At 44.5% G+C, this 11,882-nt stretch overlaps 2 protein-coding genes across 16 annotated transcripts in view; one reads left to right on the forward strand and one right to left on the reverse strand.

Moving 5' to 3' along the window:
* The window catches only part of WDR27 (WD repeat domain 27), a 117,548-nt gene extending 110,584 nt beyond the window's left edge, over positions 1-6,964 (reverse strand). For 9 of the 14 annotated variants that reach the window (XR_008449226.1, XR_008449228.1, XR_008449227.1 and 6 more), the window contains exons 1-5: positions 6,627-6,951; positions 5,457-5,598; positions 3,213-3,337; positions 2,621-2,734; positions 555-606 (exon numbers count right to left, since the gene is read on the reverse strand). Coding sequence is in view for 11 of the 14 variants with exons in the window: in XM_054063238.1 (XP_053919213.1) it covers positions 555-606; positions 2,621-2,734; positions 3,213-3,337; positions 5,457-5,598; positions 6,627-6,809 (616 nt within the window). In the remaining 3 variants the exon portion in view is untranslated. Of the gene's footprint in view, positions 1-554; positions 607-2,620; positions 2,735-3,212; positions 3,338-5,456; positions 5,599-6,626 lie in introns of all 14 variants that reach the window. The other 5 variants (XM_054063234.1, XM_054063229.1, XM_054063231.1 and 2 more) reach the window with 5 other exon arrangements.
* Positions 6,965-9,667: 2,703 nt separating this feature from the next.
* On the forward strand, positions 9,668-11,792 carry C3H6orf120 (chromosome 3 C6orf120 homolog). 2 transcript variants are annotated; one of them, XM_009567079.2, is made up of 2 exons: positions 9,668-10,006; positions 11,184-11,792. In XM_009567079.2, the coding sequence occupies exon 2, from the start codon at positions 11,225-11,227 to the stop codon at positions 11,780-11,782; it is 558 nt and encodes a 185-aa protein (XP_009565374.1). In that variant the 5' UTR covers positions 9,668-10,006; positions 11,184-11,224; the 3' UTR covers positions 11,783-11,792. The 2 variants fall into 2 exon arrangements, with proteins under 2 accessions (XP_009565374.1, XP_053918372.1); XM_054062397.1 differs by lacking the exon at positions 9,668-10,006 and adding an exon at positions 10,069-10,266.
* Positions 11,793-11,882: the final 90 nt, after the last annotated feature.

Below are 11,882 nucleotides of genomic sequence, written 5' to 3' on the forward strand. Positions count from 1 at the left end.
CAGAAACAACAAACAAGGAGTTTGAGCAGGTCTTTTATGGCTCCTGTTGGAAAACTATTGATGGAGGAGTTCCTTCTGCACTGGAGATGACGTTTGCCCTCCTCCTCTTCTCTACTTTTGCTCTCATCTTCCCACCTTTAAAGTCAATATATGTAGAGAGCTACAGACACTGTTAATAAATTTACACATTGTATACTTAAAGTATTTTCTTCCATGTCATATACAAGACTTAAAAGAAAACAGGCACATAGTACTCAGGCAATGGAACTGTATTTACAAAAAAAGAGAGAGATGTATATCTCAGTAAACAACAACAGTTAGACCACAACGTAAACAAAAAGAGCTTTTTATGAAATTACACTAAAAGTATCTACCCAGAAGCACGCTTTAAAGGAAAATATATTTATTACTGGTTTTAAAGGATGTTTACTAGTACCTAGTCTACTAGAAATTTCTCACTTAAACAACTAAATACTTCTGGAATAATTTTCTATCATTGTTTAGAGAGAGGATTTGTTTGCTGTGAAAAAGTATACATAAACAAGACAACTCACCTGTTAGTACTCCTGACTGATACATTAACTGGCCAGTAGAATAGTCCCACACCTTTGAAAAAAAAAAGTAAAGATAGGCATCTACTTAGATCTTTAAGGAAGACAGAAATTTTAATGGTCATAATGTGGAGAAATGTAGCCATTGATAGTGATGCAATATGGTAAGGATTTTTTTCAGCATTTTTTTCTAGCTACGTAGGATTTTGTTTAATGTATAAGCATCCATAGTGAAAAAAAAGTGAAACTCATCTGGTATGGATACACAAAGTACTTACAAGTAATTATTATCATTTTTGCTTAGGTTGATCTCTGAGTTACCTAAGCCAAATTAATGATAAAAGGCTTGACTGAATTGGTTCTAGATTTCACAGAGAAAGCTTGCACAATTTCACCATTTTCATACTGGGCTCTGGGATAAGAGGTCATTATTAATGACAATTTTACTTATTATGATCTATAAACCCACATATAAGTCAACTTTAATTATTAACGTGACTGTTTCTAAGTGATGCATCCTATGCTTAATAGTTAGTTCAGAAAGCTAAATAAAATCACTTTTTTCCTCTCATGTTGCTACTTCAATGAGCACTTCTCTTCGCAAATACTTCCACTACATTTATTGTAGCTATCACAGATGGGATTGAAAAATTTAGAGCCAGACAGTCGCTGCTTTCTGAACATGGTCATGAGGCTTTTTTCAGCTCCCAAGCTTTTCTCTTTGTTCACATTTCATTCCTCTCTGAATTTAAACATCATTCTCTGAAAAGTTTCTTCCTAAGATCTTGTTTCACAAACTTATGTGAAGAGATTCTCATCTGTTTCACCATGCCCATCTCCCTTTTCATTTTACCCAAGTAAAAAGGCTAGGAGAGCACAAGGTTTTGGACACTGCAAGTCCTGCAATCACAGGAGCCAACTATCATAGAACACTCTCAAGAGAATTACCCCTGATCTGCAGAATCAGGCAGAGAAAGTAAAACTTGAAGACTTCCTAAACTATCTGAGAGACTTACCAAGTATTTCAATTTGATTGTCATTTTATTCCCAACATTTCGTGAGGTTTAAAAAAAAAACACAACCAAAACTTATTCATTAGGATTTTGCATAATTTATCAAGTCATAATGTATCAAGCCTTCATTAAATTAATATGAGGGAAGATATAGACCTTTTCCTTCAGTCATTTTTATCTTGATTTAATTTCTTAAATCAACATAAACTAAATAAGAAACAATAAGTCAGAAAGTCAGAATTATTATTTCCTAAAATTCCAATTCAATCTTAGCCCTTTTTTTTTTTGCCCAAGAGCAGGGCAAAAAATCAAAACCACATTTTTTTCCAGAACAAAGAGTTACATAAAAAGCAAACTTAAGGGGAAAAAAAATCAACATTTAATATAGAAACTTTAATTTTACATTAGCTTGTAGAATGAAATGTTTAGAATCATATAGACAACAACTGGTAGTAGACTAAATTGTATCTAGTTAAGGTTAAGGTATCCACACAAATATGTCCTGGAATATATACCTGAGTTCACTTAGGTTCCTTGTTTCCCCTTACTGTCTAACTTACCTTCAACTGTCATCATGTACAGCAGCAGCAATCCATGGTGTCATCACATAAAATGTTGCCTGGCAAAAAATCTTACCAGTATGCAACAACCCAGCCATTGCATACAATAACCCAAATTAACGTTCTCAAAAGGGAAATTTCCAATTAATGTCAGCAGACTCAAAGTGAAATGCTTTCATTGAATTCAGCATACTGCAACACTTCAGTTACAGCCAAACTGATCAAAATATTTTATTTCTGTTCACTAATTATAATAGTCACCAGTTAACACTTTCCTGTAGAAAGTTTTGAATATATAAAACGTGCATTGTTCTTTTTTAAAAGTAATAAATTTTTACAATAGTTTCCCAAGCAACTCTAAGAACAACATCCTGATCTCTGGAGAGTCGAAGGCGACTTTTGCTTAATCTTCAGAAAATATTTAAAGAGAAAAAAAAAAAGATGCCCATATTCACTAAAAAATATTTTTAAAAGTACAGGTCTACAATTTCCTTGCCTTAAAGGTTCTGTCTTCTGACACTGATATAAGCATACTTTTCTCCCGTGTGCAAAACTCAGCAGCAGTCACTGGAGCAAGGTGGCCATTCAGTTCAGCCAGGACAGCTTCTTTCTGTGATTAGTCAAGTCAAAATAAAAACAGAACAGATTTCAAACTAAAAATGACCATTAGTTAAGTGTTTTAATAATTAATATCTGTAGATAAAATTTGTCAGATTTGGATTCAAAATACTATTACAATAAGATTCTTCTTATTGAAACTGCAGGCCTGTGTATCATCCTGCTGGCAAAACCACTACACATTACATTTATTTCTTCAGAATTAATGATATAGGAGTATGTTTTCAGATGTCCTCAGAATGATTTCTTCTTCCAAGTTGTTGACATATTATTTCACTTCAAATTTTTAATCTAGTTTTTTATGTGGTGTATGATGCATTATCAATCATTAGTTTGCACTCATTTTCACCTATATGATAAAAAATAATGCTTTTGCCTAATAATTCTGACATTTCCGTGTCATGATTTTATTTGAAAGTGAATAAGTTAAAGAAATACCAGTACCATGGCTACAAAGAACGGTACCTCACCTTTGCACTTAACATGTAGATCTGGTTTCCAGCACATACTGCCACTTGTTGATCGTCCGGACTAAATCTTACATGAAGCACCATTCCCAAAAGAGTTCCTATAACAATTCCTCGAGGTGTTAACCCTGCAGCAATTTTATTGTTATTGAGACCCAATGAAATAAAAAACTATGACGCAGTAAGATTCTTAGAAACTTTGCATAGCAGTTATCTAACCATGAACTATCCCAGTCTCTATCAGGAAGATGTACAGAAGTTTAATTCTACCAGGCAATTGGAAAGCAAAGCACAGAACTATGCACGAGCAGGATTTCTCCATCTGCCTGGTTGTCTAGACATGATCCAGTACTCTTTGAGACACTAGTAATAAGTGTGCCCATCAAATCATACTTTCATCGAAGACTGACAGGGACAGGATTTTTCAAGTAGGGTTATGTGCCCAAGGAACCCAGTGACACATTCATTTTGGAGGCAAGAAAACATGACTAAAACCCAGCAAAACAGGGGGTTGAAAAATGCTTCCTCCAGGAGAACATCCCAGTCACTCAGCCACGAAGTAAGGGGTATTTTCCTGCTCTTGGTTTTAATTCTTCTGTGAGAAAGGGCAGAAAGGGTAAGTACGTCACTAAATATCACTATAAAGTCAAATGATACGACTAGCTTTAAGAACAGGCTCTTGCTTCACAGCCTCATTCTAGTCACCTCACCGGTTCAAGCAGGCTGGTTTCTGCAGATCCCCGTTTTACAATGCTACCTTTAACTATGTGAGGAAACTTCTGATTTCTCATTAAATGTTAGGGTTTCGTAGGCAATAAATTAACCAGGATACAGGCAAAAGGTGTCCTTCTCTAGGCTTTATCCTAGATGCCGTGGAGTGTTTCTGCAATTGATTACCCTGTCAAGATCAATCAGGATGGAGAGAGGGATCACATAAAAAACTCCTGAACTACTTCAACATAGTTGATAAGAATATGGTCAGAGAAAACATGCCAAGACTGTGCAGAGCATAGTTTGGGGAGAGAAAGACTATACAGCATCTGCTGAAGAGCCTATGGATAGAGAGAAAAAGAGAAAGAAGAAAATCTGGCACCAGAGAATCTGGCTTTCAGATGTCTGTATTAAAACTACACATACTCTTTATTCATCTACTACCGACTGTCTAACTTCCATTTTTGTCTCCTCCAAATTCATAGTTCCATTTTATGCCCACTCCTTGAAGAATTCTTTGATTGCCTGCATTACTCTTACATGGACTAAAATGTAATAGTGACATTTATTATAAAAATACTTCAAATGTTCACTTTTCTTTACAACATTAATTTTCATAATGTGTAGAATTGCATATTCAGCATGGAGTAGAGTATGAGAGACAATTCCCACATATTACATCATAAGTAAATCTCTGACTACACGTAACAAGGAGGAAACTTTTAATAGTGCTGGACAATGCCATGCAACTCTTAATACTGGCACCAAAGAAGGACTGTAATATCCCTCAGCTGTCATGCCATAACAATATCTTTTGGACCGACAGCACTGCTCCCTAGAATCTAACTAATTCTGCTGGTTGAGGCTCCAAAGCAAGATGGTCAGGATACCAGAATTTCTGCTTTTTTTTTTGTGTTACGCCATCATAACTCTCCTTCCCAAATCAGATACTCACATTGCTCACTCATACACATGACAACAGAGGCAGAACCAGACAAAACAGGATGCAAAACACTAGTTCTACAGATATTCCAGAAAGGGTTAGCACTTAGTTATTTTGGCATTGCAAAAAAATGCAGTATCACTACAATTTCAGATTTGTCTGTCCCTTTCATTCCGCAGTGGTCGAACTTCCCTGCCCTTGCAGCACTTCCCTGTCTTTCCCAGTTGGGCACCTGGGAGCCTGGCGCTCCCTAACCCGGGATCTTCTAGGAAGGTATGATGACCAGACTGGCTAGAATACTGCCCTGATTCGGCTTGGCATTGCCGAAGGAGGGCAACAGAGAAATAAAAGACTATTTATCACTGTTAGGGCTGCTGAATCTGAGTGGCTAATGCACACTACTCAAAAATAACCATCTCTTTATAGAAACAGTAGTAGAAGAAAAGGAAGTGCTGGGGACATGTCTTTTAAGGTGGTTGCTGTTCAGAGACTGTCTGGGAACTCGTCTGCTTGTAGGATGTGGTGATTGCCTTTGCACCACTTCTTTACATATATATATAAACTATGTATACGTTATATAAATAATACTCTACCTTCTTGCACCTTCTGCGTGCATTCATCAAGATTCCACACTATCACACGCTCACGAGAAGCAGAGCAGACAAGTAGTGGATTGGTTTTAGTTCCAAATGACACCGCTGAAATTGAGTTACAATGTCCAAACAAATGTAACGGCTGACAAATGCAGATAAAGAAGAGTTAAATGAGTCACTTCAAACTAAGATTATGAGTTATATAAAATTACAAATGGACAATGGATGTGAAATTAACAAAGCAATAACTATTATGTCTTTATTGTTTAAAAAACATGTAATCAACGGCAATGTAGCTGTACTGGGTCCGTCTGGGATGGAGTTAGCTTTCTTCCTAACAGTTTGCATGGAGTGGTGCTTTGGATTTTGTGATGCAAACGGCATTGATAACATGCCTATGTTTTGGCTGTTGCCAAACAGTGCTGGCACAGCACCAAAGCTTTCTCTTTTTCCGCTCCTGCCCTGTGCTCCCCCCTTAGCCAGCAAATAATTTAGGGCTGCACAAGAGACCGGGAGGGGAAAGAGTCAGGACACCTGACCTGAAGCAGCTAAGGAATATTCCCTACCATATGATGTTGCACTCCGCAATAAAATTGGGCTGTTAGATGAAGAAGGTATTGCGAGGCCATCTTCTTAGCTGACCATTGCTCGAAGCCTGGCTGGCAATTGGTCTACTTGTAGGAGGTGATGAGTGGTTGTCATTGTACCATTTCTTTCTTCTTCCCTTCATCTGTCAAACCATTTTTACCTCAACCTGTGACTCCTCACTTCCACCTATCCAATTCTCTCCCTCACCCTTCTGGGAAGGAGTGAGCAGGAGACTCGTGTGGTATTTTAGCTGTCAGCCAGGGTCAACTCACCACAGTAGCTTATATTATTCTCATCACAATAACAAAGGGTCAAAGACTGTGCTGTAAAGGGCAGATAAACTGTCCTTCATATTTTGTCTTAAGAATGGTGGTTTTAATGAGCCACCACCTGCTCTTCCACGTGCGGGGGCCGGGAAGTGCGGGTGTTCAGATGTAGCACAAAGCTCATAACAAATGTTAGCATCTTCCCAGCCTTAAAGTGAAACTTGACGCTCCTACACTATTCTCAAACGCTTTGTTTACATCTCCCTTCTTAGTCCCCTGAAATGGCAGCCTATAACGAGACGTATCCCGATTTTACCTGAGCAGTCACTGTATTCCAGATGCATAACTCATTACAATTCCAAGGGAAAGCGCACCAACGGTGACAACACGCCAGCTGAACAAGACACTCAGACAGTCTGGATTTAAACAAGCTTTTTTCGCAGACAACATCAGGATTCCGGCTTCCTCCAGCAGAACGGCGCTCCCCGTCACTGTCCATCCTCCGGCTGGGAAGGGTCCCGAGGGGGAGAACCGCGTCCTAAGCGCCCGACAGCGCGGGGCGCCCGAGGCTACCGCATCCTCGCCCGGGGCCACCAACGACTCAGCGCAAACGCAACGACAGCGCCGCCCGCTCGGCGCTGTTTGCTCCTCCTCCAAAGCACGGCGGGGTCACCAAAGGGGATGTTCGCCCCCCTAAAGCCGCACGCCGAGGTGCACACGAAGCAGCGCAGGTGGAGGGAGGCGATTCTCGTCGCTCTTCTCCACCCACCCCGGTAGGATCCGATGAGGATGTGATTGAGAGCAGCCCTGCAGAGAAGGACTTGGGGGTGCTGGTCTCGATGAGAAGCTCGACATGAGCCGGCAGTGTGGTCTCACAGAGCAGAAGGCCAACCCTGTCCTGGGCTGCATCAAAAGAATCGTGGCCAGCAGGTCGAGGGAGGGGATTCTGCCCCTCCATTCCTCTATTGTGATACCCTCACCTGGAGTATTGTGTCCAGTTCTAGGATCCTCAACATAAGAAGGATATGGACCTGTTGGAATGGGTCCAGAGGAGGGCTACAAAGATGATCGGAGGGCTGGAGCACCTTCCATACGAGGACAGGCTGAGAGAGATGTGCTTGGTCAGCCTGGAGAAGACTCCAAGGAGATCTTATAGTGACCTTCCAGTATCTGAAGGGGGCCTACGGGAAAGCTGGCGCAGATTTAGACTAGACATTAGGAAGAATTTCTTCACTGTAAGAGTGGTGAGGCACTGGCACAGGTTGCCCCGGGAGGTTGTGGCTGCCCCATCTCTGGAGGTGTTCAGGACCAGGTTGGATGGGGCCTTGGGAAGCCTGATCTAGTGGGATGTCCCTGCCCATGGCAGAGGGCTTGGAACCATATGATATTTAAGGTTCCTTCCAATCCAAACTATTCTATGATTCTATGATCCCACATGGAGCACTGCATCCCACTGTGGGAACCCCAACAAGGGATAGACACGGACCTGTTGGAGTGGATCCAGAGAAGGGATGCAAACACCTCTCCAATGAAGACAGGCTGAGAGAGCTGGGACTTTTCTGCCTGGAGAAGAGAAGGCTCCAGGGAGATCTTACAGCAGCCTTCCAGTACTTAAAGGAGGCTACAGAAATGACGGGGAGAAGCTCCTTATCAGGACCTGTAGGAGCAGGACAAAAGGGGCAATAGTTCCAGGCTGAAAGAGGGTTGGTTTAGATTAGGCATAAGGAGGATTTTTTTTTTTTACTGCGACAGTGCTGAGGCACTGGCACAGGTTGCCCAGGGAAGCTGTGGCTGCCCCATCCCTGGAGGTGTTCCCAGGCCAAGTTGGATGGGACCTTGAGCAGCCTGATCTGGTGGGAGGTGTCCTTTACATGGAAGGGGGGTTGGAACTAGATGGCTTTTAATGTCCCTTCCAGCCCAAACCATTCTGTGAATCTACGATCCCTCTTCCCGGGTCATAGTCCAAGGCACCTCCCGAAGCCCAGGGTGACCTCAGCGGTGACAGGGCAGGAAAACCCACACGAGCTTGCGCTGCTCCTAGGCAAAGCCCCCTCCCCAGTCCCGGCAGAGCCCTGCCTGCATCGCTCCCACCCTCCCGAGCAGCCAGGGGGATTCACCGCCACTCCCGCGGGGACCTGAAGCGAGAGCTTTTGCCCATTAATAACGCCCCGGGACGGCAGCATCTCCGCCTGCAGAACAGCGAGCGCCCCAGGAAAGCGGGAGGCGCGGGGGCCGCTGACCCTCCAGCGCAGAGCTCCGCATCGCCCACAGCCAGGGGCGGAGCTCGGGAGCGGAGGGGGCGGAGCGGTGAAGACTGAGGACGGGGGGCGGAGCTCGGGCACGTGGGGGTGGAGCTCAGATACGGGGTGGGGGGTGGAGCTCGGGCGGGCGGTGCTCGGACTGGGCGGGGGGCGGAGCTCAGGAGCGGGACGGGGGCGGAGCTAGGGGCGGGACGGGGGCGGAGCTCAGGAGAGGGAGAGGAGCTAGAGCGGGACGGGGGCGGAGCTCGGGCTGGGCGGGGGGCGGAGCTCAGGAGAGGGAGCGGAGCTAGAGCAGGACGGGAGGTGGAGCTCGGGGCGGGCGGGCACAGAGGTCGGGCGATGTGGGGGCGGAGATCGGACGGGGCGGAGCTTGGGTGCAGGCGGGGTACGGATGGGGTGGGGTACGGAGAGGAGGCGGGGCGAGGGCGGGGCTTTGGGAGCGGAGCTCGTGTGTGGGCGGGGCGGAGCGCGGGCCGCAGGCGGGGGCGGAGCTGCAGCGGGGCGAGTACGCGTGGTGCTATAACGACGGCGCCGCCGGCCGCTCTCGCGATAGCAGGAGCGGGGCCGGGCTGGGTGCGGCCCTGCCCGCCGCTCGCTCTGGGGGCAGTGGTTCCGTCTCGCCCCGCCGGAGCTGAGCCGCCCCGCCCGCCGGGAGGCAGAGGGGGGCGGGCGGAGGCGCCCCTGGCTCTGTCCAAGGTCTCCCACGATCCCTCCGCGGGCTCTGTGTGTCCCGAGGTAACCGGATTATTTTCTGCTCTGGTGCGGGACTCTTCCTGCGCTCGGATATTCCATCCCCGTTCCGTTTCCGAGTGGCAGGGAGCCGGGGCACGGGGCGGCAGGAGGCTGGTGTGTCGCTGTCGCCGCTGGGCGGGGGGGACGCTCCTGGCCGTCACCCGGGCGGGTTCTGCCGCTGCTGCCCTGCCTTTATGCCATCTTTGCCGAATTGTGGCCTTGTGTTTATTATAAAGGCTACTGGGGCAGAAAAATGGGAACTACAGGAATACTTGTGCGTGTTTTCCCTAGATTTGTTGAACTGCGAAATCTTTTAAGTGACGTCTTAGTGGGAGCAATGAGGTTTTTTTTCGTGTCAGCTGGGTACAAAACGACTTACTGATACCTTTAATGTTTAACGGAGTTGTAGTGTCCGCATGGAAGAATCATAGAATAGAATCATAGAATGACCAGGCTGGAAAAGACCTATAGGATCATCGAGTCCAACCATTCCTGTCTGCCACTAAACCATGTATGTCCCTGAGATCCTCATCTACCCGTCTTTTAAATACCTCCAGGGATGAGGACTCCACCACCTCCCTGGGCAAGGAATGAGAGCATTAGAATCTTCATCTGAAAGCAGCAGATCCTTGCGTCTCCTGGATTTGACTGTGATTTGCACGTCACGTACACTCGGCTGTGTGCTTTGGAAGCCTTCAGCAAGGTCTGGAGCTCGCTGCTTTGTACACACACTTAGTGCAACTCTTCAAAGGAGTGGAGCACTGCTGGCGTGCTCAGGCTGCCTGATGGAGAGCACGCAACGAGGAGGGAAAGGGTGCAAGTGCCTTAATCTTGCAGCAGTCCTTTCCCTCCCCTCCTTGCACCAGTAACTTACAGCATTTGCCTACAAAACAGAAGGTTGAAATAGCTGAGTATATGCATGGTTGAAAAAATCTTCAGGAAAGAAAATGCACTTTATTCAGGGTAACTATGCCAAGTTTAGTCCTAGAAACAACCCACAAAGCAGAATCATAATCTATTATCCAACTAGATAAATCTTTCTTATTTCTAGCTCTGTTCCCAGTGCAAGTCAGAATGCATACTGCTTCATGCATATGTCTCAATTTGCACTGTTACTGTCATCTGAAGTTAAGTAAGAGGATGGGAGAAAAATCACAGAATCATAGAATAGTTTGGGTTGGAAGGGACCTTAAAGATCATCCAGTTCCAACCCCCCTGCCATGGGCAGAGATATCCTACTAGGTCAGGCTGCCCAAGGCCCCATCCAACCTGGCCTTGAACACCTCCAGGGATGGGGCAGCCACAGCCTCCCTGGGTAACCTGTGCCAGTGCCTCACCACTCCCATGGTGAAGAAATTCTTCCTTATATCAAGTCTAAATCTGCCCCTCTCCAGTTTATACTCATTCTTCCCCCTTGTCCTATCACCACAAGCCTTTATGAATTGTCCCTCTCCAGCTTTCTTGTAGGCCCAATAGGATCCCTGATACAAACTTAAGCTTCTTCAAGTCTGCAAAAACATTCAGTTTTAACTATTTTTTTTTTAAACTGAGTCTAAAATCATTATAGGGTTTCATCTCTTCTGGTTATCTGAATGAAACTAAAGTCTCTGTTATTTCTGGATGAAAGAACATCCCCTTGATTAATTTCTGTTCAATTTCTTTTAAGAAATTCATGGCATTTTAATTCTGCTGAGGTCTAAATCTTAGCAGTGGGGTTTGTAACTATTAAAAAGGAAGAAAAGTCAATGAAGATACATAATTGAAGTTGCTTAACTTTGTATGAACTAGAGGGGATTTCTAAAAATTATTAAATTAAAAAAAAAAAAATTCCTTCCAAGAACATAAGATGCTAAAATCTGAACTATGTTCTCTACCCACAGGGTCGTGCACAGGACACAGACTTCGAATATAACTTAAGATCATGGCAGCACACTGGAGAACAATCTTGATAACACTCGTGGCAGCTCAAGTACTATTTGTGGTAAATACCTTTGAGGAAGAGGATGTACCTGAAGAATGGATTCTTCTTCATGTTGTTCAAGGTCAGATTGGAGCAGGAAACTACAGCTATTTGAGACTAAATCACGAAGGAAAGATAGTACTTCAGATGCGGAGTTTAAAAGGTGATGCAGACTTGTATGTCTCTGATATGACGCTTCACCCCAGCTTTGATGAATACGAGTTACAGTCTGTAACTTGTGGTCAGGATGTTGTCTACGTACCTGCACACTTCCGCCGCCCAGTGGGAATAGGGATTTATGGTCATCCCTCTCACCTGGAGAGTGAGTTTGAAATGAAAGTATTCTACGATCGAACAGTTGTACAGTATCCATTTGGTGAGGCTTCTTACAACCCCCAGGAGATGGAGGCAAACCAGAAATACTCACAGACTACAGAAGATGAATCTCAGGAGGAGGAGTCTATCTTCTGGACTATACTTATTGGAATCTTGAAATTAATACTCGAAATTCTTTTTTAAATTGATACACACTGGACTAAGTGACACTTCAGCCTGTGAAATTGGACATGAATGACTTTCTGTAATATTTAATACTCTTTGTTATGTTTCCTGAAGAGGC

The sequence above is a fragment of the Cuculus canorus genome, chromosome 3, assembly GCF_017976375.1.
Source record: "Cuculus canorus isolate bCucCan1 chromosome 3, bCucCan1.pri, whole genome shotgun sequence".
NCBI lineage: Eukaryota > Metazoa > Chordata > Aves > Cuculiformes > Cuculidae > Cuculus > Cuculus canorus.

Bases quoted from the DNA above. Each gene is read 5' to 3' on its own strand.
- C3H6orf120 (XM_009567079.2), top strand. From the start codon at position 11,225: ATGGCAGCACACTGGAGAACAATCTTGATAACACTCGTGGCAGCTCAA.